The sequence below is a fragment of the Caretta caretta genome, chromosome 7, assembly GCF_965140235.1.
Source record: "Caretta caretta isolate rCarCar2 chromosome 7, rCarCar1.hap1, whole genome shotgun sequence".
Lineage (NCBI taxonomy): Eukaryota > Metazoa > Chordata > Testudines > Cheloniidae > Caretta > Caretta caretta.
The window spans coordinates 62,256,685-62,283,328 of NC_134212.1; the positions used below are offsets into that span (position 1 = coordinate 62,256,685).

At 45.3% G+C, this 26,644-nt stretch overlaps 1 protein-coding gene across 4 annotated transcripts in view; it reads left to right on the forward strand.

Moving 5' to 3' along the window:
• Nucleotides 1-26,644, forward strand: part of ADK (adenosine kinase) — a 565,528-nt gene that overhangs the window by 254,307 nt on the left and 284,577 nt on the right. For all 4 annotated transcript variants that reach the window (XM_048858483.2, XM_048858492.2, XM_048858488.2 and 1 more), the window contains one exon: nt 17,886-18,058. In XM_048858483.2, the coding sequence (XP_048714440.1) occupies nt 17,886-18,058 (173 nt within the window). The remainder of the gene's footprint in view (nt 1-17,885; nt 18,059-26,644) is intronic.

Here is a 26,644-nt window from a genome sequence, read left to right on the forward strand (position 1 = left end):
CTTCTGGAAGTTGGGTATTTTACTTTTTTTTTTTTAATATAGAGTAAATGTTGTCTCCATATTTTAAAGAATTCTTCAGTTTTATTCTCCAACATGCATAATACATTTCCATAAGTGTAATCTGTACTAAATGCCAAATCCACAACTTTTTCAATGACCGTGACAGTTTTCGTGTGTCTTATCATTTATTATCATTATTTAACATTCATATTGTGGTTGTGCCTAGAGGCCATCCAGGTTGAGGCCCTGGTGTGCCAGGTTCTGTTCAAACATATACTTAATGACAATCCCTGTACCAAAGAATTTACAATTTAAAAAAACAATGGGGCCCTATTGAAATATGTTCCTTTAGGATCACCATTAATCATAGAATCATAGAATATAAGGGTTGGAAGGGACCCCAGAAGGTCATCTAGTCCAACCCCCTGCTCGAAGCAGGACCAATTCCCAGTTAAATCATCCCAGCCAGGGCTTTGTCAAGCCTGACCTTAAAAACCTCTAAGGAAGGAGATTCTACCACCTCCCTAGGTAACGCATTCCAGTGTTTCACCACCCTCTTAGTGAAAAAGTTTTTCCTAATATCCAATCTAAACCTCCCCCACTGCAACTTGAGACCATTACTCCTCGTTCTGTCATCTGCTACCATTGAGAACAGTCTAGAGCCATCCTCTTTGGAACCCCCTTTCAGGTAGTTGAAAGCAGCTATCAAATCCCCCCTCATTCTTCTCTTCTGCAGGCTAAACAATCCCAGCTCCCTCAGCCTCTCCTCATAACTCATGTGTTCCAGACCCCTAATCATTTTTGTTGCCCTTCGCTGGACTCTCTCCAATTTATCCACATCCTTCTTGAAGTGTGGGGCCCAAAACTGGACACAGTACTCCAGATGAGGCCTCACCAATGTCGAATAGAGGGGAACGATCACGTCCCTCGATCTGCTGGCTATGCCCCTACTTATACATCCCAAAATGCCATTGGCCTTCTTGGCAACAAGGGCACACTGCTGACTCATATCCAGCTTCTCGTCCACTGTCACCCCTAGGTCCTTTTCCGCAGAACTTCTGCCTAGCCATTCGGTCCCTAGTCTGTAACTGTGCATTGGGTTCTTCCGTCCTAAGTGCAGGACCCTGCACTTATCCTTATTGAACCTCATCAGATTTCTTTTGGCCCAATCCTCCAATTTGTCTAGGTCCTTCTGTATCCTATCCCTCCCCTCCAGCGTATCTACCACTCCTCCCAGTTTAGTATCATCCGCAAATTTGCTGAGAGTGCAATCCACACCATCCTCCAGATCATTTATGAAGATATTGAACAAAACCGGCCCCAGGACCGACCCTTGGGGCACTCCACTTGATACCGGCTGCCAACTAGACATGGAGCCATTGATAACTACCCGTTGAGCCCAGCAATCTAGCCAGCTTTCTACCCACCTTATAATAAATTACTGTGTGCCAAATGGGAAAGGATGAAATATATAGGGACAGCTACTGGAAATGATTCTTTTCTCATTCACATCCTGTATTACTCAAGAGTAACTTTACTGAAGTAAATAGATTTACAGCAGTGTAAAACTGGACTAATTGAGATCACAGTCAGGTCTGCTGTGCATTCCAACTTTTCAGGCAAAACTGAAAACTACAGTACATCTTAAAAAGTATCTGACTTCAAATGTTTACTTCACATTGCTGAATTCCATGAACTTTTCAAAAATACTAACTAGATCAGGGATATAAATGTCCACAGAAATATTTTTCTTTGGATCTTCTGTGTTTCTTTCCCATATTATTTGTTCTTTATTTTGAAATGGGCTTTTGTTAATCTTTCTCTTTTTGTAGAGATAAAATGAATCCAGTGATGAGCTGCCAAAATCTTATCCGGTTCCCTCCTCACCCCACGAGGGGGTCATGGCCCGTCCCCCTCCCGGGACCCCTGCCCCATCCATGCCCCTCCTCTGTCCCCTGACTGCCCCTGGAACCGGGCAGGCAGGTCTCGTGGGCCACCGTAGTGGGTGCCCACTGCGCCCTGCTCCTAAGAGCCAGAGGGCCCTGGCGAGGGAGCGAGTCCTGGCGGTACTTACCTGGGGCGGCTTCCAGGAAGCATCCAGCAGGTCCCTTTGGCTCCTAGGGGCGGGGTAGTGAATCTGTGGGGGGGGAGAGGAGGAGGAGTGGCTGCTCCCTGCACTGATATCACATCAAAAGTGGCGCCTTAGGCGCTGACTCTGTGGGTTCTCCAGGGCTGAAGCACCCACTGGCAGCTCCCCGCCCCATGCCCGGCCCCAGCTCACCTGCACTCCGCCTCCTCCCCTGAACACGCCACCCTGCTCTGCTTCTCCGCCCTTCCTGCGAATCAGCTGTTCGCGCGGGAAGCCTGGGAGGGCTGAGAAACAAGCGGCGGCTTCACGCTCAGGCCCAGGGAGGCGGAGGTGAGCTGGGGCGCGGAGCGGTTCCCCTGCACGCCCCCTCCCCCCCCGGTTACCTGCTGCGGCGCGGGGGGCACTCCTCGCGTGTGCCCCCACCCCAGCTCACCTCCCCGCCGCCTTCCTGGGCCTGAGCGCAAAGCCGTTGCTTGCTTCTCAGCCCTCCCAGGCTTCCCGCGCAAACAACTGATTTGCGGGAAGCAGGGTGGGGGAGCGGAGAAGCAGAGCGGGGTGGGGTGGAAGCGGAGTGGAGGTGAGCTGGGGCTGGGCATGTTGTGGGGCAGAGAGCTGCCGGTGGGTGCTCTGCATCCACCAAATTTTCCCCGTGGGTGCTCCAGCCCCGGAGCACCCACGGAGTTGGCGCCTAAGGCGCCACTTTTGGCCAGTTGTTAAATTTAGAAGCCCTTTTAGAACCGGTTGTCCCAGGACAACCGGTTCTAAAAGAGCTTCTAAATTTAATAACCAGTTCCAGCGAACCGGTGCAAACCGGCTCCAGCTCACCACTGGATGAATCTGATCAGGCCTGATCCTGGTGTCGCTGTAGTCAGTGGCAAAAGATCTGATCCAACTCCTATTGAAATTCAGTGGGAGTCGTTTTTTACTTCAGTCGGGGTTGGATTATGCCCATAACTTCCACTAACTTCCTTCAGTGCAGGATCAGGTCTGCCATGATGCAGGATGTGATTATGTGAGGTACTGCGCATCTTCAGCTCCCAATGAAATGAGTTTGTAACTATGAGCAATCAGCAATTGCACAGAAATCCACTGAGAGAGAGGATTCCTGCTAATTTTTTCCATAACAGTTTAGTTATTCTTTCTGTGAAAATGGTTTGAATTTGTCAGAGATTTGATCTGCATGCCAAGGAGTTCTGGGAGTCCTAATCATTCCTTTCAAAGGTACATAATTATAGGTCACTTCTTTTGTCAATTTTGTTAAAATCCTTTTTATTAATTTTTAACATACCAATATAATTACTCCAGTGAAGGAATAACAGAAATTAACAGTATGAGCATGAATAATTCTGTTATACTAAACAATTATAGTCTGCTCTTTTCTTGGGTGTCTTTGGAAACAGTTATGGCAAATTGCATAGTGAAGAGGTCAGGGTTCAAACAGTTGGCTTCCAAGAGCCATCCATGCTTCAGATTCCTAAGTTGAGGGCTTGATGTGTTTTAGCAATACATAAAAAGAAAAGGAGTACTTGTGGCACCTTAGAGACTAACCAATTTATTTGAGCATGAGCTTTCGTGAGCTACAGCTCACTTCATCGGATGCATACCGTGGAAACTGCAGCAGACTTTATATATACACAGAGAATATGAAACAATACCTCCTCCCACCCCACTGTCCTGCTGGTAATAGCTTATCTAAAGTGATCATCAGGTTGGGCCATTTCCAGCACAAATCCAGGTTTTCTCACCCTCCACCCCCCCACACAAATTCACTCTCCTGCTGGTGATAGCCTATCCAAAGTGACAACTCTTTACACAATGTGCATGATAATCAAGTTGGGCCATTTCCTGCACAAATCCAGGTTTTCTCACATCCCCCCCACCCCCATACACACACAAACCCACTCTCCTGCTGGTAATAGCTCATCTAAACTGACCACTCTCCAAGTTTAAATCCAAGTTAAACCAGAACATCTGGGGGGGGGGGGGTAGGAAAAAACAAGAGGAAACAGGCTACCTTGCATAATGACTTAGCCACTCCCAGTCTCTATTTAAGCCTAAATTAATAGTATCCAATTTGCAAATGAATTCCAATTCAGCAGTTTCTCGCTGGAGTCTGGATTTGAAGTTTTTTTGTTTTAAGATAGCGACCTTCATGTCTGTGATTGCGTGACCAGAGAGATTGAAGTGTTCTCCGACTGGTTTATGAATGTTATAATTCTTGACATCTGATTTGTGTCCATTTATTCTTTTACGTAGAGACTGTCCAGTTTGACCAATGTACATGGCAGAGGGGCATTGCTGGCACATGATGGCATATATCACATTGGTGGATGTGCAGGTGAACGAGCCTCTGATAGTGTGGCTGATGTTATTAGGCCCTGTGATGGTGTCCCCTGAATAGATATGTGGGCACAATTGGCAACGGGCTTTGTTGCAAGGATAAGTTCCTGGGTTAGTGGTTCTGTTGTGTGGTATGTGGTTGTTGGTGAGTATTTGCTTCAGGTTGCGGGGCTGTCTGTAGGCAAGGACTGGCCTGTCTCCCAAGATTTGTGAGAGTGTTGGGTCATCCTTTAGGATAGGTTGTAGATCCTTAATAATGCGTTGGAGGGGTTTTAGTTGGGGGCTGAAGGTGACGGCTAGTGGCGTTCTGTTATTTTCTTTGTTAGGCCTGTCCTGTAGTAGGTAACTTCTGGGAACTCTTCTGGCTCTATCAATCTGTTTCTTTACTTCTGCAGGTGGGTATTGTAGTTGTAAGAAAGCTTGACAGAGATCTTGTAGACGATGGATCGTGTGGTGTGGTCAGGGTGAAAGCTGGAGGCATGCAGGTAGGAATAGCGGTCAGTAGGTTTCCGGTATAGGGTGGTGTTTATGTGACCATTGTTTATTTGAGACCGTGTGGCACAAGCTGTCAGCATAGTCTGTGTGGTATGTAGATTGTAATGGATTTTTTACCTTCAGTCCTTTTGGTACGATGTCCATCTGTTTGCATTTGGAAAGGAAGATGATGTCTGTCTGTATCTGTACAAGTTTTTTCATGCAGTTGATAGATTTCCACTCCATACGGCTAAATGCAGTGCCTTGCATAATGACAGGTTTCAGAGTAACAGCCGTGTTAGTCTGTCTGTATTTGCAAAAAGAAAAGGAGTACTTGTGGCACCTTAGAGACTAACCAATTTATTTGATCCACTTCCTGGACACTACAGTGCTAATAAACAATGGTCACATAAACACCACCCTATACCGGAAACCTACTGACCGCTATTCCTACCTGCATGCCTCCAGCTTTCACCCTGACCACACCACACGATCCATCGTCTACAAGATCTCTGTCAAGCTTTCTTACAACTACAATACCCACCTGCAGAAGTAAAGAAACAGATTGATAGAGCCAGAAGAGTTCCCAGAAGTTACCTACTACAGGACAGGCCTAACAAAGAAAATAACAGAACGCCACTAGCCGTCACCTTCAGCCCCCAACTAAAACCCCTCCAACGCATTATTAAGGATCTACAACCTATCCTAAAGGATGACCCAACACTCTCACAAATCTTGGGAGACAGGCCAGTCCTTGCCTACAGACAGCCCCGCAACCTGAAGCAAATACTCACCAACAACCACATACCACACAACAGAACCACTAACCCAGGAACTTATCCTTGCAACAAAGCCCGTTGCCAATTGTGCCCACATATCTATTCAGGGGACACCATCACAGGGCCTAATAACATCAGCCACACTATCAGAGGCTCGTTCACCTGCACATCCACCAATGTGATATATGCCATCATGTGCCAGCAATGCCCCTCTGCCATGTACATTGGTCAAACTGGACAGTCTCTACGTAAAAGAATAAATGGACACAAATCAGATGTCAAGAATTATAACATTCATAAACCAGTCGGAGAACACTTCAATCTCTCTGGTCACGCAATCACAGACATGAAGGTCGCTATCTTAAAACAAAAAAAACTTCAAATCCAGACTCCAGCGAGAAACTGCTGAATTGGAATTCATTTGCAAATTGGATACTATTAATTTAGGCTTAAATAGAGACTGGGAGTGGCTAAGTCATTATGCAAGGTAGCCTATTTCCTCTTGTTTTTTCCTAACACCCCCCCCCCCCCAGATGTTCTGGTTTAACTTGGATTTAAACTTAGAGAGTGGTCAGTTTGGATGAGCTATTACCAGCAGGAGAGTGAGTTTGTGTGTGTATGGGGGTGGGGGGGATGTGAGAAAACCTGGATTTGTGCAGGAAATGGCCCAACTTGATTATCATGCACATTGTGTAAAGAGTTGTCACTTTGGATAGGCTATCACCAGCAGGAGAGTGAATTTGTGTGGGGGGGTGGAGGGTGAGAAAACCTGGATTTGTGCTGGAAATGGCCCAACCTGATGATCACTTTAGATAAGCTATTACCAGCAGGACAGTGGGGTGGGAGGAGGTATTGTTTCATATTCTCTGTGTATATATAAAGTCTGCTGCAGTTTCCACGGTATGCATCCGATGAAGTGAGCTGTAGCTCACGAAAGCTCATGCTCAAATAAATTGGTTAGTCTCTAAGGTGCCACAAGTACTCCTTTTCTTTTTGCGAATACAGACTAACACGGCTGTTACTCTGAAACTTAGCAATACATATTTCTCATCTCAGTATTTACTGTGTCATTCCTTCAATCTATGGGCTAGGAAGAAGAGAGAGAATCCTTTTCAGGCCTTCTTTAATTCAGAGGCCCTAGCAGCCAAGTCTGTATTTTATGGCAAATAGAAGCATTTTCAAATTACAGATCCTGGGAAAAGATATGGTCTTGTGTGTCTACAGCACTTTTTGAGATGTTAGAGATGAGGTGGGCAACAGGGGAAAGTGAGATAAAATATAATTCCTCCTTATTAGTTGTCTGGGCATCTATAACACATCTCAGTACAATAGAACCTCAGAGTTATGAACACCAGAGTTACTAACTGACTGGTCAACTACATTCCTCATTTGGAACCAGAAGTATGCAATCAGGCAGCAGCAGAGATGGGAAAAACAAACAAAAATGCAAATACAGTACGTAAAATACACATTTACGGTGTTAAACGTAAACTATTAAAAAAATAAAGGGAAAGTTGAAAAAAGATTTGACAAGGTAAGGAAACTTTCTGTGCTTGTTTCATTTCAATTAAGATGGTTAAAAGCATTATTTTTCTTCTGCATAGTAAAATTTCAAAGCTGTCTTAAGTCAATGTTCAGTTGTTTTCTTTTGAAAGAACAAACATAACATTTTGTTCAGAGTTACAAACATTTCAAAGTTATGAACAACCTCCATTCCTGAGGTGTTTGTAAGTCTGAGGTTCTACTGTAGTTAGACATACAAGTACTGAATAAATAGACAAATACAGTTCTCACCTTTCAATTGTGCAAAAACTTGACTGGGCCCCACCCAACTCTGCTCATTAATCCATATACTTTAAAAAAAAATCAAATAATTAACTGAGATACAAAATGGTATTAATTTTTTATTTGAGTGGATGATACTAATCACCCTTCATCTGGCTTTGGGGGAGGGGAACACACTACTTTTTTGTTTATTTGGGCAGCATAAGGCATCGTAAATCATCCGCTTAAGATGGTAAGTTCTTTTAGGTGGGAGCACAACTGAAGCTGATCAGCATTAGTTTTTAAATATGCCAATAAAATGCTTGTGAAAAGTGTCAGAGAGCCCAGAGGACTAAACATACATCAGTTTTTCGCAATGTCCTCTAAATCTTGCTTTATTGTAAACTCTGTGTATAAATAAACCTGAAGACTTTTTCTGAAAGGAGGCTGATTATTTTAAAATATAGTTATTGTTAAGCAGTGATTAGGCAAATGCTTAAACTGGACAACATCCTCACTGCCTTCATTCTCTTGTGTATGGAAGAAAAATACACCAGAAATTAGAAACTAGCTTTTCTATAATCCCACCTCACCCAACAAAACCAATTTTTTTAAAATGGCTAGGCTGGGTGGAGTTGCAAAAGAAGAACTGGATTGTGAGTTCAGACTTAGTACAGTAAAATGTTTTATCTGTGATCTGCAACTTGTTGCTGTGGCAACAAAAATACATGAATTTAAAGAGGAAAATTTTCAGCATATGGGATTGATAAAATTGCAGTGTCTTTCTGCTCTTTCCAATTCAGGAGTAGGATTATCCTTTGCCAAATTCTTATAATTGTCACACATTCTTTCTAAATGAAATGTAAATTGTATATTAAATTGTTATGTTTATGAAAATGTATAATAACTTAAAAATTAGTCAAAAGAATGTTCTCTAATAGTTCAAGCACGCATAAGCTAGGGCTTTGATTTGACAACAAAAATTACTTTTACAAACTATGTTGCCTGAGCTTTACTAAATGGTAAATAGTTTAATGTATTGGGAGTTCTTGACAGCAGATGAAGACCTGCCACTTTAAAGGCTCTGTTGCCTTAAATGCTTTCTAACTCCAGTAGTCAAAGGCTGTTAAGCTTTAAGTGCTCTGTCATACTTACAGGCTTTTATAGCAGAAGCATACAGCAAACAGCAATGATGATGGAAAATGATGGCAGGTAGACTTAAAACACCATAAAGCTTAGAGACAATTGTATGTAATGCCTCAAATTGAATCCGTTTTGAATGAAATGATCAGCCATATGCGCCACCCTTATGGACCCTGTAAGAAGAAGAGAAGAAATGTACCCTATTGCTAACTGTGCATGAAATTGCAGTGTTAGGAGATATTGACCAGATGTTTCAGTCTCAACAAATAGCTTGTTATGTGACTGAGTGAAAATCTCTCTGCTGCTTTGATCACTTACACCTTAAGGGAAGAAGTAATTTAATAGAGGCTGTCAAAGTTCATCAATGTCAATAAATTTTGCCTTGACCTTTGCCATCTGGTTTTGATACTGTTGCTGATAGAAGTTGAGAGGCAGATGTTTACAGTATGAGGGAGTACTGCTCTTTATGAAATCAACGCTACAGAGAGCAATGGAGATCCTTTCACTCAGACTCTTTTGGTGTGATTCAGGTGTTGGTATGTGTTCATTCAGACTGCACAGCATTTACTGGAGGTGCAAACATGGCACATTCTTGCATTCTGAAAAGTAAAGATGACTATTTGGGGGTTATAGATGTGCTTTTTCATATATTTTGTATCATTTTAGTCTGTCACAAAGAAATCCTACATTAAATCGTATTTGTATTTGGCAGCGGTGATACCTGTCCTGGCAGGTTAATTGTCATTTAACTACTTTGTACTTACACAGTGCCTTTCATTGGAGAATTTGAAAGCATTTTTCAGACACTTACCACACTTCGCAATGTCCCTGTGGAGCAAGTATTATACCTTTTGTACAATGGGTGAGCTGAAGCATGCACAGATTGCAACATGCTGATGGTCAAATAGTGAATCTATGCCAGAACTGGTAATACACCTCAGAACTCTGAAGTCTATACTTGTTCTCTCACCTTTATACCACACTTCTTCCAATAACAGCAGATACATTCTGTAGTTTGCAATTACACTTTACCAGTGGTTCTCAAACTTTTTTTTTCACGGGCTATTTGAAAATTGCTGAGGGTCTTGGCGGACCTTTTAATGATCTTTCCAAATGTTGTTTGTACCATTAGCTAACTATTGTAAAGCGCTTTGGATAAAAGCGCTGTATAAAAAAACCTTAATAATAATTAACCTTTTTTGTTCTACAAATAAAAGCTCACGATTCATATTTTAATATCTGTAGTCTTACCTTTCTAATACGATGGATGTGCCCTCTCTCCCCCACCTCAGCAGCCCCCCAAGCTGGGGCTGGGAAGGAGGGGCATCTCTCCCGCTCTCCTCTGCAGTAGCAGCCCCCCGAGCTGGGGCTGGGAAAGGGCGGGGCGGGGGTCTCTCCCCCACCACAGCAGCCACAGAGCTGAGGGTGGGAAGGAGGGCCATCTCTCCCCAGCAGCCGCAGTCCTGGAGCTGGAGAAAGTGGCCTTGTTCTCTGGCCACCGCAGTCCTGCATATCCCAAATTTCTCCCATCCCCTCTTCTCACTCCACTGCCTCCTCCCACCTACCTCCTATTCCCCCCAAGGCCACCACCTCACCTTACATGTGCGTCTTCTTCAGGGTCCAGGCTCCTAAGTAGTGGAGCCGCACCTGTGCAAGTCAACTAATTAGGTGGGTGGCCCTTCATTCTCTTGTGTGCAGCCACCCAGGTGCGCACCTTAGAGGGAACTGTCCACGGACCACCTGAATGGAGCTTGTGGACCACAGTTTGAGAACCTCTGCACTACATGGCTAGCTTTATTCCTGTGTTGTATTCACTGCTTTGCTACACAACTGCTGTATGACTTTGGGCATGTCACTTAACATCTTTGCATCTCTTAACGTATCAGTAAAAAGAGTCTACAAGATAATTCTCTCAAGTAGCTTAGTTAATGTTAATAAAGCTCTTTCAGCTTTCCTTAATAAACAGTGGTATACACTATAAATGCCATATTCTGGTCCCTGCTGTACAAAGGGCTTTGGAGTATTCAATGTATGCATATGTTTTTGCCAGATTCATACAATGGTTTAGTTTTTACTTCAATTTTTTTCCTTACATTAATGGTCTTCTAAGCTGAGTTGTGATAAACCTCCTTCCTACATCCTTCCATTTTAAGTGTTCATAACAAATTATTTTCAAAGGGACTCTCCATATTCTCACTATTGAGAGAGATGCCCAGGGTGCAGCAGGCTGGTAAAACAGTCTGAAAGTAGTGCCTTTTGGGACTCTTTTGGCTCTGAATATTTTGCTGATGAAGGGGCTCTCTAACCTCCTCTGAAATTCTTTTCACATGCAGTTGTGGGTAGACCTGAAACTTCTAGCTTGTCTCCATTGACCTTTGTCAGTCTTTCTATTGATTTATTAAAAAAATGGTAAGTGGTGGTTAAGATAGTTAATGTTAGGTTTTAGTAAACAGGTAATATATTAGCTAGTTTTATAGTTGTCGAGCTGTCTGTGCTCACAGGTGTGATTTGCAGTTCTGACAGGATCAGATATGGCAGATTGCACAGTGAAGAGGTCAGGGTTCAAACAGGGCCTTCCAAGGGCCTTCCATGCTTCAGATTCCTAAGTTCAGGGCCTCACGTGTCTTGGTGATACACATTTCCCATCTCAGTATTTTCTGTGTCCTTCAACCCATGGACTAGAAAGGAGAGAGAGAATCCTTTTCAGGGCTTCTTTCATTCAGAGGTCCTAGCAGCCAAGTCTGTAGGTTTTAAGCCAGCAGGATCTTTGGGTTTTGTGCAAGGCCCTAAGAGGCAGTCTCCTTTTCTAAGCAGGTTCTAAGAAATCAGCTCCAGGATCCCTATTGACCTCTATTTCTGGATTTGGAGCAAAGGCAATCATGTTGGGTTTAGTGACTAAGATTCCATTTACTGCTTACTTCAGAGCAGAGGGATACAATGCTCCTAGCCAAGTACATCAGTTTCTAAGAACCCAAGATTCAAAAGTGCAGCACTGAAAATTCCTTCTGCTTAGAAGGAACATCACACTAAGGAGAAGGCTTCAGATGCTTCATGGTAATGTTGCTAGCATGAGGAGACTTTCAGACCTCTCTCTTCAGCTTTGATATGTAAGTATGCTAATAGCTGCAGCTTCAGAAAGATTCAAGAACTCAGTCTGCATTGGCTGATAAAGATCAAAAGATGGATTGCATTGACAAAAAGATGTATTTATCAGTCTCTTTCGTCATCAGGATTGCTAATATTTCCCAGATACCAATACCATCTAAGGGACAAGATGGCTATTTGCTCAGAAATTGTCTGAGGATTAGAGTAAACTTGCTAATGCTGTAACTCTGAAGAGCTGTTGGTGCAGTCTGAAAGCACCAGTTGACTATTTAGACTGTTTCTAGAACTGTCTCCTCAAGATGACATTCCTGTGTAAGGTCTTTAAGATTGTCTGCTGAGACCCAAGAGCAGAAGACCTTCCTTTTGAAGGCAAAGGTCTCTTCACAATGGAGAAGCTGAGGAAAACCAGTTCAGTTGCTCAATCTCTGGGTCTGTCTTCACCTGAGAAATGGAGGCACTGCTCTCCACTACCAGTGTCAGACAGTAATACCCTGTGCTGTTTGTACCCTCCTCTAAGGTGGCCATACCAACAACAGCAGAGGAAAGCCTTTCAAACAAAGACTAAAGAGATATGATCTGGTTCATCTTTCAACCCAGCATCCTCATTCTGGAGAATTTAGGCCATATGGGATATTTGAGAGCCACAAACCAATCTTAAACACAACTTTGTTTCCCTTTTCCCTACTTTTAGAGAATAATAGTCTCTGTTGCACGTGGCATGAAGAGGAATTGCTATGGGTCATTGGGCTCTAGAGGTCATTCATAAAAGACTGTGTAATCTAATTTGACTCTATGACACTTCCCAATATGTTTTCAAGGCTCTTTCTTACAAGACAGTGGTGAAAGACAAAGTGCAGTCCTTCCCGCAGTTGGGAGCAATAGAAGAAGTCTCTATGGAATTTAGGGGAATAATAAAGGGCACAGGATCCAGAGATGTTTGGGAAAGTTACACATAATCATCTTGGAGCAGTGGATAACGAGTAGGGACGTAAATACCATTTAAAAAGCTAACTGTTCAAACTATTTAAAATATTTTGTTTAAATGGTTAACTGATTAAGCAGCTGGGCACAATCTGGCTGGTGGCAGTGCTGGCTGGGGCCGATCCAGCTGGTGTGTGGGTTAACGATTAAGGCAGGTAAACCAGTAAGACTAATGCTTACATTCAATCGGTTAACATTTTACATCCCTAGTAGTGAGATGGGCCCTCAATCCTTCTTCCTCAAGATTCAAGAAGAATTGTTCACATAGTCTGTGATCATATGTACTAAGCAAGGAGGGAGTTGATTCCAAGCAATTCTGCAAAGTGGGAGTAGTTCATTAGAAACTGTATTTATCATGTTTAGCAGGTGGTTTTCCATCTTGCAGGAAGAGACAGTACTCTTACGTGCCAGCTCAACCAAAGTCTTCAAAACCAACATGAGTTGTCTGTGAAACAGTCAGTAGTAGAGTGGATTTTCCACAGTGGGGATGTCCAGCCAAAGACCTTAGTCTGGACACCAAATGCAAAAGATTCTGCTCATCAGGAGGCCTAGAAAATCATTCCAAAACAGGTGTTTTTCTCCTGGACTAGAGAAGAGCCCACCTCTGCACCTTTCCCTCCCATTCCCTTCATATCAAGGAGTCTTTGAAAAATCATAGGAGGTAATACTTATTGCATCAGCATGAGAGGTATTCTGAGTTGCTTCAATTGTCCTGGTTCTTACGAATTTCACCGCAATTATTGTCTGAGAAGAACAGATAGATAGATCCAGCATCCAACCCAGAGTCTGTTCACCTTGCGGCTTGGGCCATGGGACTTTGATGGCTCCGGGACCATGCTGCTCAAAATCAAGTTCATGAGTTCCTGACGAATTACAAGAAATGATCTTCTCCTGCTTGTTACTTTCACAATTGGAAAAGGCTTTTGCTGTGGATAAACAATAATATTATCTCTCCAATTTCAGTCCCAATGTCATCAATACTAGAAAATTTTCACTCTCCACTACCTTGTCCCTATCCTCTCTAGTAACGTATAGAGGAGCTCTTTCAGCTCATCATCTAGTACAGAGGTCCCCAAACTATGAGGTGTGGATGAACATTCAGGGGGGCGCAGCAGGGCCCGGGGAGGTAGCGCCACCAGCCTTGCTCTGGCCCCAGCCCGCCCTTAGTCTTGGCCCCCAGCCATGGCTTCTGCTTCCAGCACCAGCCACAGCTCTGTTCCTGGTCCCAGGCCCATCCCCAGCTGCGGCCATAACCTCGGCCCCCTTTATCCTGTCCATCCTCCAACCCCTGCTGCAGCCTGGTTCCTGGAGTGTGGGGGTGGGTATGGACAGGGTAAGGAAGGGGGGCGTGACCGTGAAAAGTTTGGGGACTCCTGATCTAGTAAACAGCAAGAGTGTGTTCAGTCACTCTACAGTGAAAGACCCAACACCAACTTGGGACCTGAACTTAGACCTCATAGGGTTATTGAAGCCCTCTTTGAAACCAATGGCCAATTGCATTCTATTTAATTTCTCTGTGAAAACAGCATTCTTTATTGTCATAACATTTGCAGGAAGGGTCAATGAGCTTCAGGCTCTTATGGGTGACCTTCATTTTACAGTATTTCATGAGGATGAAATTTTCCTTCACCCTCATCTTTCCCAAAGTGTTGACAATTATTATGAGAATCTGGCAATAAATTTGTCAGCATTCTTTCCAAGACCACGTCCCATTGAAAGAAAGCTCAGTTACATTCATTAAATGTGAATAAAGCATTTCTACTTCACTAGATCCAAAGAATTCAGAAAATCACCCATGTTTTTCACTGCCTATAATAGTGGTTCTCAACCTTTTTACCAGTGTGAGCCACATATGCAGCTCTCTGTGTTTGTTATGTAGGCCACATCCATACAATATATATACTTCCTATATGGCCCTGAAGATGTCACAGGGGTCCTAGCTGTGTGCTGACTGGGCTGCAAATGGCCCACAGGCTGAGAATTACTGGCCCAGGGAACTACTTACCCTAATAGTTATCCTATAGCAGGGGTGGCCAACCTGAGCCTGAGAAGGAGCCAGAATTAACCAATGAGAGTTAACAAAGAGCCACAGTAATATGTCAGCAGACCCCCATTCACTACCCCCCTTTAGGGTGACCAGATGTCCCGATTTTTGAGCCTTTTTCTTATGTAGGCTCCTATTTCCCCCCACCCCATGTCCTGATTTTTCACATTTGCTGTCTGTTCACCCTACCCCCCTCCCTCCCTTTGCCTCCTGCCCCCTGCAATCAGCTGTTTTGCAGTGTGCAGGAGGCTCTGGTGGGGCAGGGGGAGGAGCAAGAGCATGGCATGCTCAGGGGAAGGGGCAGGAGCCTTGGGGGAAGGGGAGGAGTGGTGGCAGGACCTGGGGCAGAGCAGGGGGTTGAGCAGTGAGCACCCCACAGCACATTGGAAAGTTAGCATCTGTAGCTCCAGCCTCAAAATCAGTGCCTATGCAAGGAGCCGCATATTAACCTCTGAAGAGCCGCATGCATCTCTGGAGCCACAGGTTGGCCGTCCCTGTCCTATAGGGGTAACTATTAGGGAAATGTCATCAGTGCCCAGCACCCATCCAAAAGCGTCAGGCTTTACATTGGAAGAGTGTTATAAGTTAGCAGTGTTCTTATGCTGGCTCATTGGCGAGATCACCTTAATTGTATGCCATAGACATATTCTTGCCAGACCTATGGCACTCAGTACATATGTTTACTAAGATTTACTCTTTCAACTTGTGTAAATCTGCCACAAAGGCAAAGTAATATTGCAATCCTTATTTAACTAACACTCCTCAACCCACCATTTTTGGGAGGAATATCACTACTAGTTGAACTCGCCAAAGTGGGAATGTGCAGAGGTCACGCAAAGAAGAAACCTTTCAGTATGTGGAGTTTTTTGGGAAAAGCCTCTGCACAGTCATGCTGCCAGTCCACGGTCCCCTCTTCCTCAGAGTTCTGTTGCTGTGCCAGGCTTTGAAGTTCATGTGGAAGGAACTGAGGCAGTGAGCATGCCCCACCCCCTTTTCATATGCATGCATCTGGAATGTTCAGAGGTGTGCGCAGGCCCCTCGACAGGCACCGTCACCTGAAGAATCTCTGCTGTATCATGGGCACATCTCCCAGTAACAGGAATGCGCAGGCTCATCTCAAAGAACTTCAGTAAGTAACCTTTATTTCTGATACATCAGGACACCTGTACTTAAACTGAAAATGAAGACTGGTATAGACTTGAATCCATGCAGGACCTAAGTGTTCAGCCACCCAGTCCAGAAAATGTTTTTGACCTCTCCTTCCGAAGCGGATTTACCTGGAGTGAGAGAGAATGACATCCTTGGAAATTGGTCCTCAGTGCAACCACTCTGATCACCTGCCTGCCAAGGCCAGCCTTGATTTGAATATTTGATGGCAAGTTGCATGTTTAAACTCAGTTGACCTGCTGCACATAGTCAAAATTGTGGCATTGTAGCATATATACTTTTTCATAAAGATCTATGATATAGTACATGAGTGGTGTTAATGCTCCAAGTTTGATCAGATGGTATATAAGGATGAAAAAACAGATATGTTGTTTGCTAAAATGTGTTAGATCCTCAAGGGGCAGTTTGTGAAATTCCACAGGGATTTTTGAGGAATTGGCAGGGTTCATAAAGAGCGGATGCTTTAAGTGCTGTCCATAGTATACCCTGCAAATTCTAGTAATCTGTGAGAGTAAGTCACACTTTTTGGCAGAGAACACAAGATTTGAACCTGTCTCCTCTTATCAACATTGAAACTGGTTCCCTGCATTCCATAAAGGAGCGTATGGTATTCTTAATCTTATAAAATAATCTGTACTGCTTTCCCCTGCCTTCAAAGATAGTAAACTAATCTGTCTGAAAGAGTTCAACTATTGGTTTTATAAAGTATTCTGTGTAACGTCTCAGTCTCTTACATAAAAAATTCCTTATTCTGTAAAGGTTCAGTTACTTTCTTTATTAATTTAGAATAAGAACAAATAGGTCTGCATAGCTCATCAAAGATACATTTTTGTGTGTGAAAAACTTCTGTTGCTCCAATAAAGATAACACATTTTCAGTTTTGTCCACTTTTTCCTAATTAGTGAAGACTTTTTAATGTGAATAAAGCCCTTTTTTCCTCTGGAACTGAATAATAATGGAGACATGACTAAGACTGTATTTCCAGCTCAGTTACTTGAACTTTCTACAACCCACAGATTTGTAACGGAGACATTATCATTTATTTAAATCTTGATTAGGAAACAATTATAAGTGGGGGTTTAGCATGCAGTAAATTCATGTTGCCTTTAATTCATACTGTAGATTGAGTGGATAAGCTTACTGATTTTAAGTAGGGGGAATTATAATGACTTCAGTTGGTTGACTCATGACTGCCAGGGTAGAGTTTTGTATTGTTTCTTCATGACATTTATTATATTTTTAGGTCACTGCCAGTTTTATCTTGTGGTTAAATTTTATTTTTCCCATTTTAGCACACAACACAGAATCAGTTACAGTTGATTGATATATCTGTCCTTCTTTTGTAAAGAGAAGCTTTGTGAAATAACCCAACAGTTTAGCAGCACTACACAGCTATACTCTTTATTTAAAAATCAATTTGCAGAATTGCTCTGAGTAAAGTTCAGGACAGAGATTTTTACATATAATTTACCAGTGTGGATAGGATAATTCCCTTATTTTGCATATAACTGTTAAATACAAAGGGTTATTTTCAATGCTAGTTGCATTTTTAAAATCTATATTGTGAACATTGTAGACTTTCTATTTTTTTCAAATGTACTGTCTTCCTCTGTTTTGCTCTTCCGTTTGTGTTTTGTTTTCTTCTGTTTTGCAATTACTATTTAAAAAAACCACACAAAATCCCTTTTAAGTTCTTTTGAGGGAACACAGATTCACTGATGTATCTGATCTCACAGGCAAGTGATTTTTTTTTTTACAGTACATCATTATATTTGAATACAGTATCAGAAGGACTCATGAGTTTTACTTTAATTTTGAATTATTAAACCCTCAACATTATTCTATGTGAATCCTTTATTAACCTTTCCTGAGTTAATGTATCTAATACTTTTTTTTAAAACCTATGGCACAGAGTATGTGACCTGACTTAAAGAGGTGGAAAAAAGTATATATCAAACATTCTCAGTTATTTGTATTTTTTTTTTCTTTCCATCGGCAGTGGATGATCCAGAGCCCTTACAAAGCAGCAACTTTCTTTGGGTGCATTGGAACAGATAAATTTGGTGAGATCCTGAAGAACAAAACTGAGGAAGCTCACGTGGATGCTCATTACTATGAGCAGAGTGACGAGCCAACAGGAACTTGTGCTGCCTGCATCACTGGTGACAACAGGTCAGATGTCTTTCCCTAGAAGTTTTTCTTGTTCTGAAGGATATGAGTGCCGATAAAATAGAAGTTTACCTTTTGATTTGGAATATATTTGCAATATTTGACCTTGAAAATGTAATATACACAATAAAGATGCAGTATTAACAACAACAGTTATTTGGGGAGTTGAGGCAGGCTGGCTCTTCTATTTTTGTTTTCATGTTCTGAGTATATAAGGTGCGTGACAATGGAAGGGTGTTAGTATACTAATCAGGAGTCCGGCGGCACCTTAAAGACTAACCGATTTATTTGAGCATAAGCTTTCATGGGTAAAAACCCCACTTCTACAGATGCACATTCTTCTCTGTGCACATTAACTACTCCAGCCTCACCTTAGTCTCGAGAGGCAGGCGAAGCAAAGAAGATACCCCCTATGCATCTAAGGGAGGTAAAATATAATTACTCAAGCCAGAATTTGGCCAGGACATCAGGGTTAATGCCCCTCCCTCTTGTGCCCGCTGTTAACATTGTAGTGTTTACTATAAGTAAATTCAAGATACAGCTTCAAGGTTGAGACACAGGGCCAGACTCACAGCTGGCGTAGGTGAGAGCAATAATTCCACTGTCTTCAGTGGAGCTGCCCAGTTAGTTACACCAGGTCTGAACTCGGTTCAGTGTCTCAGTTCACACCACTTCCACAGCCATTGAAAAAGGAGCAAAATATTTCAGACGGGCAACGTAAGCTGAACTCTGTAGAGTGTTCGGCACCATGGGTGGCCAATAATCGAAAGTAGCTTCTTGTTACTGAGACTTAAACTCTGTTGTTCTAGACAAAGGACTGTGTACAGGAAAACCTTGGGAGGCAGCGGTTAATCTCAAAGTCCGTCTGTTAATTGTAGATGAAAGTTGATTGGCACATCACTATGAGTGATGAAAAATATTAATGTAATTAGTGTATTTAAAGAGGGTAGATACCAGTTAATCAGTCCAGTGCTGTCACTATATGGAAGGATGAAAAGTGAGATATTGTTTGTCACTGATGTTCACGAGTCAATATGAGAACTGTAACTCAAGAGAGGTGAGTGAGACAATGAATGAATGATATCCTGAAATTGTAACTGAACAATTAGAATAAGCATAACTTTGAACTATTCACTGCTATGTGTTTTATTTGTATTTGAGATTTGTATTTGTTCTTATTTTAATTGATCTGTATATCATTGAAGTTTCACACTCATGACACATTCATTTGTCTCATCTTGTCTTAAATTAAATAGTAAGTGCTTCATGACAGGGACCATAAATTCCAGTTTGGCTGTACTGAACATTGTGCTATGGGACTCTCATCCTGATTGGAGCATTTTGGGTGCTACTGCAATACAACCAATCAAAAGGAAGAGTTTTGAAGAAGAGAATGAAGATAGAGTAACTCATTCTGAGCATCTTCTTGATTTTCTCTGCACAAAAAGGTTTCCTCTTTACTGTTGCTGACACGTACTGATTTTAATGATGGTTGCTGAAGACTTGAGATGGCTGTTATGCTTTCTGGAGTGACTCACGACCATGAGTGCCAACCTCAGGGCAGACTGTCAAGAAGCAGGGCAGAGATCCCAAACCCGTTGTATGGTCTACAATGAGATTTCACCAACGCAGTAACAATTGTGAACTCCTAAAGCACTATGACAGTCTTACTATGGAGTCAGACAGTTTCCTTGGGCATTCCAGTCTATCTTGCCACCCAGGCAAGCTGGACTTAGTGATGATTGCTATATTACCAAAGATCACAAAAGATTCAGGTTCCTTCCAGTCCCAAGAGACCAGTTACTTACCTCAGGGCAATTTGTACCTTAGACCTCTGGCTAAAGATAATGCTTGTAGACAATCCTATAATAAACTAGTTAAAGATTTATTAACTAGGAAAAACAAATAAGTTATTCTTCTTCGAGTGATTGCTCATGTGCATTCCACAATAGGTTTGCGTGCTTGCCACGTGCACCAGTGCCAGAAGTTTTTCCTTTAGCAGTATCCATAGGGGAGCGCCTCTAGTGACCTAGAGGGCTCTGCTATGGCGCGGTACAAGGGGAGCTGCGCGCTCCCTCCACCCTCAGTTCCTCCTTGCCGCCAGTGAAGGTGCTTCGGAACTGCTCTGCTCCAGCTCTGCTGTTGCTTTCCCTCTTGAACTCTGTTAGTTCATAATTAGTCATGCCTGTAGTTGTGTTTGGTTTTTTTAATGGTAGTTTTAGTTAGAATTAGTTAAGTGCGCCTGTGGTCGGGGCATGCACCGGGCTTTAAATCGTGCAACACTTACAAACAGCCTATGCCCGTGAGTGATTTGCACACAGACTGTTTACGCTGTCTGGGGGAAACCCATCTCAGTGATGGCTGCAAGATTTGCAGTTCCTTCAAACCTCGGACCAAGAAGGAGATAAACATTCGGCTCCGAGCCATTTTGAGGGAGTTGGCCCTAACCCTGACACCTTTGCACTGCTCCGAGTCAGGCCCGAGCATCGTGGCATCGGTGCACAGCAACCCAATGGTCGGTACCGCTCCCTGTCCACGGGACATTCCAAAAAGGCGAAGAAGAGGTCTTCTCTGCCAAGGCACCAGAGCAAGACTGGGGGAGAGACTAGACCTTCGTTCTCAACACCGTTCCCCGCTCAGTGACCCCCCCGTGCGCAATCTACACTGGTTCCCATCGACCCCCACCAGGTTGTCTGGCTGGGTACCGGCCAACAGGGTTTCCAGGCACCACTACACCTCGAGAGAACGTAGATCTCATGAGGAGAGTGTGCCCCATCGGGACCGGGGCAGATGGCACTGGAGGTCGTTGTCTCTGAGAAGCTACCATAGCCCCTTGCAGTAAGGGCATCAACACCGTTCCCGTTTGTCTCGCTCGAGGTCCCCACCATGGCACCACTCCCGAAGCCCCAGGCGTCAATCGCCAGCACCCCACCATTGCGGATCCGCCCATCGGAGCTGGTCATGGAGCAGCTGCTACCAGCTGTACTCCTGCTCCTCCACGATGGGATCACGGTCTTGTGGTTGGCACCACTCCCGACAGCACCACTCGTCCCAGTCCCAGGATAGCGGTCAATTGTATGCCAGCCCGGCCTCCCTTCGAAGTTGTCACTCAATGGGACAGTCTAGTCAGGCTGGACAGCCCACTCCACCAGTGCCACAGCAGGTTGGTGGAACAAACAGACATGAAGTTACACAGTCTGAAGGACTCCCACAAGACATTAAAGACCCTTGGCCTCTATGTCTCAGCCCTGGCCAGGACCAAGTTCAGACCACAACAGGTTCCCGCTCAGGCCACCCACTCCAGATACGAGCCCCTTTATAAAAAGTCAAGGGATTATTGCCTGCAAATGCAGTCCCGGCCTGCACCCCAGTCTGGGACCTCTAAGGGTAAACAGGCAGGAAAGTGCCAGTTTTGACGGGATGCCCTGGGACGATTTACCAGTTCATACCATGTATCCACCTGCAATAAAACTTCCCTTTTCCAACCAGTTGCATGTTTTTCTCCCAGAGTGTTCACGGCTGACCTCGGACTGATGGGTCCTCAACACTGTCTCCCAGGGCTACACCCTCTAGTTTACTTCTACCCCACCCTCCATCCCCGTCCCTCCTCAGAAACCCCTCTGACGAGAGCCTACTTGAGCAAGAGATGAGGTGGCTTCTTGGCTTAGAGGTGGCGCCAACAAAGTTCAGACGCAAAGGGTTCTACTCCCACTATTTCCTTATCCCGAAGGCCAAAGGGAGGCCTGAACCAGTACATGGTAAAGCTCAAGTTTTGCATGATCTCTCTGGCCGCCATCAGCCCCTCCCTGGATCCCGGGGACTGGTATGCTGCTCTCGATCTACAGGACGTGTACTTCCACATTCATACATTCAGGGGATGCAGGCGTTTCCTCTGTTTCACGGCTGGGCCGGAGCACTACCAATTCACTGTCCTCCCCTTTAGCCTGTCCATGGCCCCTAGGGTATTCACAAAGTGTATGTCTGTGGTAGCGGCCTACCTCAGACGTCGGGGGGTCCAGATCTTTCCCTACCTCGACAACTGGCTGGTCAAGGGCAGCTCCAGGTCGCTGGTACAGGATCATGTATCACTCCTCCTGTCCACATGCACCACTCCTCCTGTCCACATGCACCACACTGGGCCTGTTGATAAATGACAGCCAAGTCCACATTAGTTCGGGTGCAGCGCATAGAGTTCATTGTGGCAATTCGGGACACGACATCAGCCAGAGCCTCCCTCCCACTGGACAAATTTGAAACCCTAAGGGAGCTCATCAGCTCAGTCATGAGGTTCCCCATGACCATAGCCAGAGCGTGTCTCCAACTCCTGGGTCATATGTCGGCATGCACGTAGGTGGTTCGTCATGCAGACTCAGGATGCGGCCCCTCCAGCTCTGATTAACCTCGGTATTCTCCCAGTCCAAAGACAGGATGGACAAAGTCCCCTCTGAGAAACATGCTTCAAGAGGTCCAAGAGGTCCCGTTCAGGGGACTCCCCCTTCTATGAAATTGGTGTCTTCTATGAAATTGACGCATCGGATCTGGGGTGGGGAGCCCATGTGGGAAACCTCCAGACCCAAGGTCTGTGGTCCACACAGGACCTTGCCCTGCACAAAAATGTCAAGGAGCTAAGGGCGGTCCGTTTGGCATGCGTGGTGTTCCTCTTGCACCTGGTAAGCAGAGTGGTCAGGGTTCTCACGGACAACACAGCCTCGATGTTCTACATCAACAGGAAAGGTGGGGCCCGTTCCTCAGCCCTCTGCCAGGAAGCCCTCAGACTGTGGGACTTCTGCATAGCCCGCAACATTTACCTGGAAGCCCACCACTTACCAGGCATCTAGAACTCTAGGGCGGATCGGCTGAGCCGAGACTTCTCCTCTCAGCACAAGTGGTCACTGCACTCAGAGGTGGTGCACACGAGTTTCCGAACGTGGGGCACTCACCAAGTGGACCTGTTCATGACCTGGCAGAACCGCCGGTGTCCCCGCTTCTGCTCCAGGGGAGGGTTGGGCATGGGCGCGATCTCCGACGCCTGCCTTCTGTCCTGGTTAGGCCAACTTTTCTATGCCTTTCCCCCCGATTCCACTGATGGGCAAGGTCTTGAAAAAGATAAAAACGGACAGGGCCCAGGTCCTCCTAATCACCCCGGCATGGCCCAGACAACATTGGTACGGGACTCTCACAAGCCTGGCAGTCGCCCCGCTCTGGCCGTTGCCATCCTGCCCGGACCAGCTCTCCCAGGACCAGTGTCGCCTCTTCCACCCCAGCCTCACGGCATGGCCGCTCAATGGTTAGGTCGGGAGGAGAGGACTTGCTCGGAAGGGGTTCAGTTCTTCCTCCTGGAGGGCAGGCAGCCCTCCACGTGTCAGGTCTACCTGGCGAAATGGTCTCGGTTTTTCCAGTGGGCCGCTGATCGGGGCATCTTGCCTGTGGCTGCTCTGATCCATTTTATATTAGACTAACTCCTTCATGTTAGAGCCCAGGGCCTAGCACCCTCATCTGTCAAAGTGCACTTGGTGGCCATATCGGCCTTCCACCTGCCAGTGCAGGGTCACATGATATTCTCTCATTCCATGACTGGCTGATTCCTTAAGGGTTTGGATCACCTCTTCCCGTATGTTAGGCCCCCAGTCCCACAGTGGGACCTGAACTTGGTGCTGGCCAGGTTAACTGAACCTCCATTTGAACCACTAGATACATGCTCCTGGTAACACCTCTCATGGAAGGCAGCCTTCCTGGTGGTGATCGCGTCCGCTATACAGGTCTCGGAGCTCTGGGCCCTAACCTCCGAACCCCCATACATGGTATTCCATAAAGATAAGGTCCAGCTACAACCACATCCTTTGTTCCTCCCTAAGGTGGTCTCCGCCTACCATATGGGCCAGGGCATTTTCCTTTTGGTGCTCTATCCCAAACCCCATGCATCCAGCAAGGAGCACCGCTTCCACATGCTGGATGTGAGACGGGCTCTGGCCTTTTACCTGGAATGTACAAAACCGTTCAGGAAGTCTTTGCAACTGTTCATTGCCTCAGCCGAACACATGAGAGGCCAGCCAATCTCCACTCTTCAACTGGATCACCTCATGTATCCATACTTGTTAAGACCTGGCAGGAGTCCCCCTGCCGCCGTTGTGAGGGCACACTCGACCAGGGCACAAGCCTTGTTGGTTGCTTTTCTGGCCCATGTCCCTATTTAGGACATCGGCAGGGCTGCCACATGGTCATCGGTTCACACGTTCACCTCGCATTATGCGATCGTCTCCCAAACCGGGGAGGACACTGGGTTCAGGAGGGCCGTGCTCCGTCCCGAGTGTCTGTGAACTCCTGCCCACCTCCAACAGATACAGCTTGGAATCACCTATTGTGGAATGCACATGAGCAGTCACTCGAAGAAGAAAAGACAGTTACCTTTCCGTAACTGGTGTTCTTCAAGATGTGTTGCTCATGTCCATTCCACTTCCCGCCCTCCTTCCCCTTTGTTGGAGTTGTCTGGCAAGAAGCAACTGAGGGTGGGGGGAGCGCGCAGTGCCCCTTATATCGTGCCATGGTGGCGCCACTCCAGGGGTTGCTATGGGCGCTTCCCTACGGGTACTGCTAAGGGAACAACTTCCGGCACCAGTGCACGTGGTGAGCACACACACCTATAGTGGAATGAACATGAGCAACTCATCTCAAAGACAACCAGTTACGGAAAGGTAACTGTCTTTTACAAGGTTAACGTAGGCACACATATATACACAAATGAGTTACAGTCAGTGGTTTTAAAAGATGACAGAGCTGTAGTAATGTCAGCTCTGAATGTCTTTTAGAGCTAACCCAGGTTGACTCTAGGGATGCCTGCTTGTGTTTGCTAGCTCCAGCCGTGTGAGAGTCCAAACACCAAGAGAGATCAAAAATATTATTGTCAGCTACTTTTATTTCCTTCTTCCAGAATTCAAGCTGATGGGACAAGCCTGTTGGCACATAGCCTCTTCATGGGAGTGAAGGGAGAGTTAACAAATATGTGATCTCGCACAAAGGCCCATTTAGTTTTGATAGGCCTTCTTGATGAGCAAGAGACGATCCCTCCTGACTGGGTACACAGTTTCAGAGAAAACGTTTTTTACAGTTATAAAGTGAAAACTTAAATATTACCTTATAGCATGTGATAAAGAAATTGTAAGTGATATTAATGCATGCAGCAGCTTTCAAGCATTTCATATAGTCTAAAACTAAACACATTGTTATAAGTTCAATAACCATCTTAACCATACTAACACACAGGTGGAACAGATTGGTTTCTAGCAACAAATTTGTCAGTGCTCGGCTGAGGCCTGAAGCCTTGGCAAGAGCTGGCACCTGGTCTGCCAGCATCACAATTATATCTTATGCTATAATTTCATGGGATAGAGATCCGTTCAAGTTAGTTCATGCTTTAATGCATAAGTAGGTAGAAGAATTTCTAGATTTGATCATCTGGAATAGCAACTGATACATTTTTCTGAAACTGTTAAATGTTTATTCAGTGGCATTAGTTAGCTTCAGTGGACTCTGCTGAACAGAGTAACCATTTCTCAGAGTCCCTAGCACCCCCCACCATCCCAAAATGTGGCCGCACTAGCCCTAGGACCATGGGTACTTTGGGAAAACTTTACTGCCCGCCTAGCACATTATCAAGGAGCAGCTTGCTTTGCAAAAGGCTTGATTGGTTCACTTGCCCTTGAATGCTTTCTGATAGTATACTTGTGGATTGCAGATCAGAAGAGATTTGGTTAATGCTGACCTGAGTTGAGCTGCTGCTGTTTGCAAAAGGGATGTGGATTGCTGTTTGCAAAGGGGATAAAATTGATTGTGGATTGTTGGGATAGAGAGGACTAAGGAATTCCTTCCCATAGAATTGTAGGATACTTCTGGATGACGCCTGGGACTAGGCATTCAACTGGAATGCCCAGTCGAAAAGGGACCCTGGCGGCTCTGGTGAGCACTGCTGACTGGGCCATTAAAAGTCCGGTTGGCCACCCGCAGCAGGGCAGGCAAACTGTCTGCATGGCTCCCAGGAAGCTGCTGGCATCTCTCTCTGACTCCTAGGCATAGAAGCAGCCCCAATGGCTCCACTCACTGCCTGAGCACTGACTCCGCAGCCCCCATTGGCTGGGAACCATGGCCAATGGAAGCTGTGGGGGCAGTGCCTATTGGCAGGGGCAGCACCCACCGGCAGGGGTAGCACACGGAGCTGCCTGGCCACGCATCCCTCCGCCTAGGAGCCAGAGGGAGATGCCAGCAGCTTCTGGGAGCCACCTGAGGTGAGCGCCGCCCAGAGCCTGCACCCCTCACCCTCTCCTGCACCCAAACTCTCTGCCCAAGCTTTGAGCCCCCTTCTGCAGTCCGAACCTCTTGGCCCCAGTCAGGTGCCCCCTCCTGCATCCCAAACTCCTCATCCCCGGCTCCGTCCCAGAGCCTGCACCCCCAGCCAGAGCCCTCACCCCAACCCGGAGCCTGCTCCTGTACTCTGAACCCCTTGGCCCCACCCCCCAGCCAGGAGCCCCCTCATGCATCCCAAATCAGTCATCTCCAGCCCCAGCTGGAGCCGTCACCCCGTCTCACACCCCAACC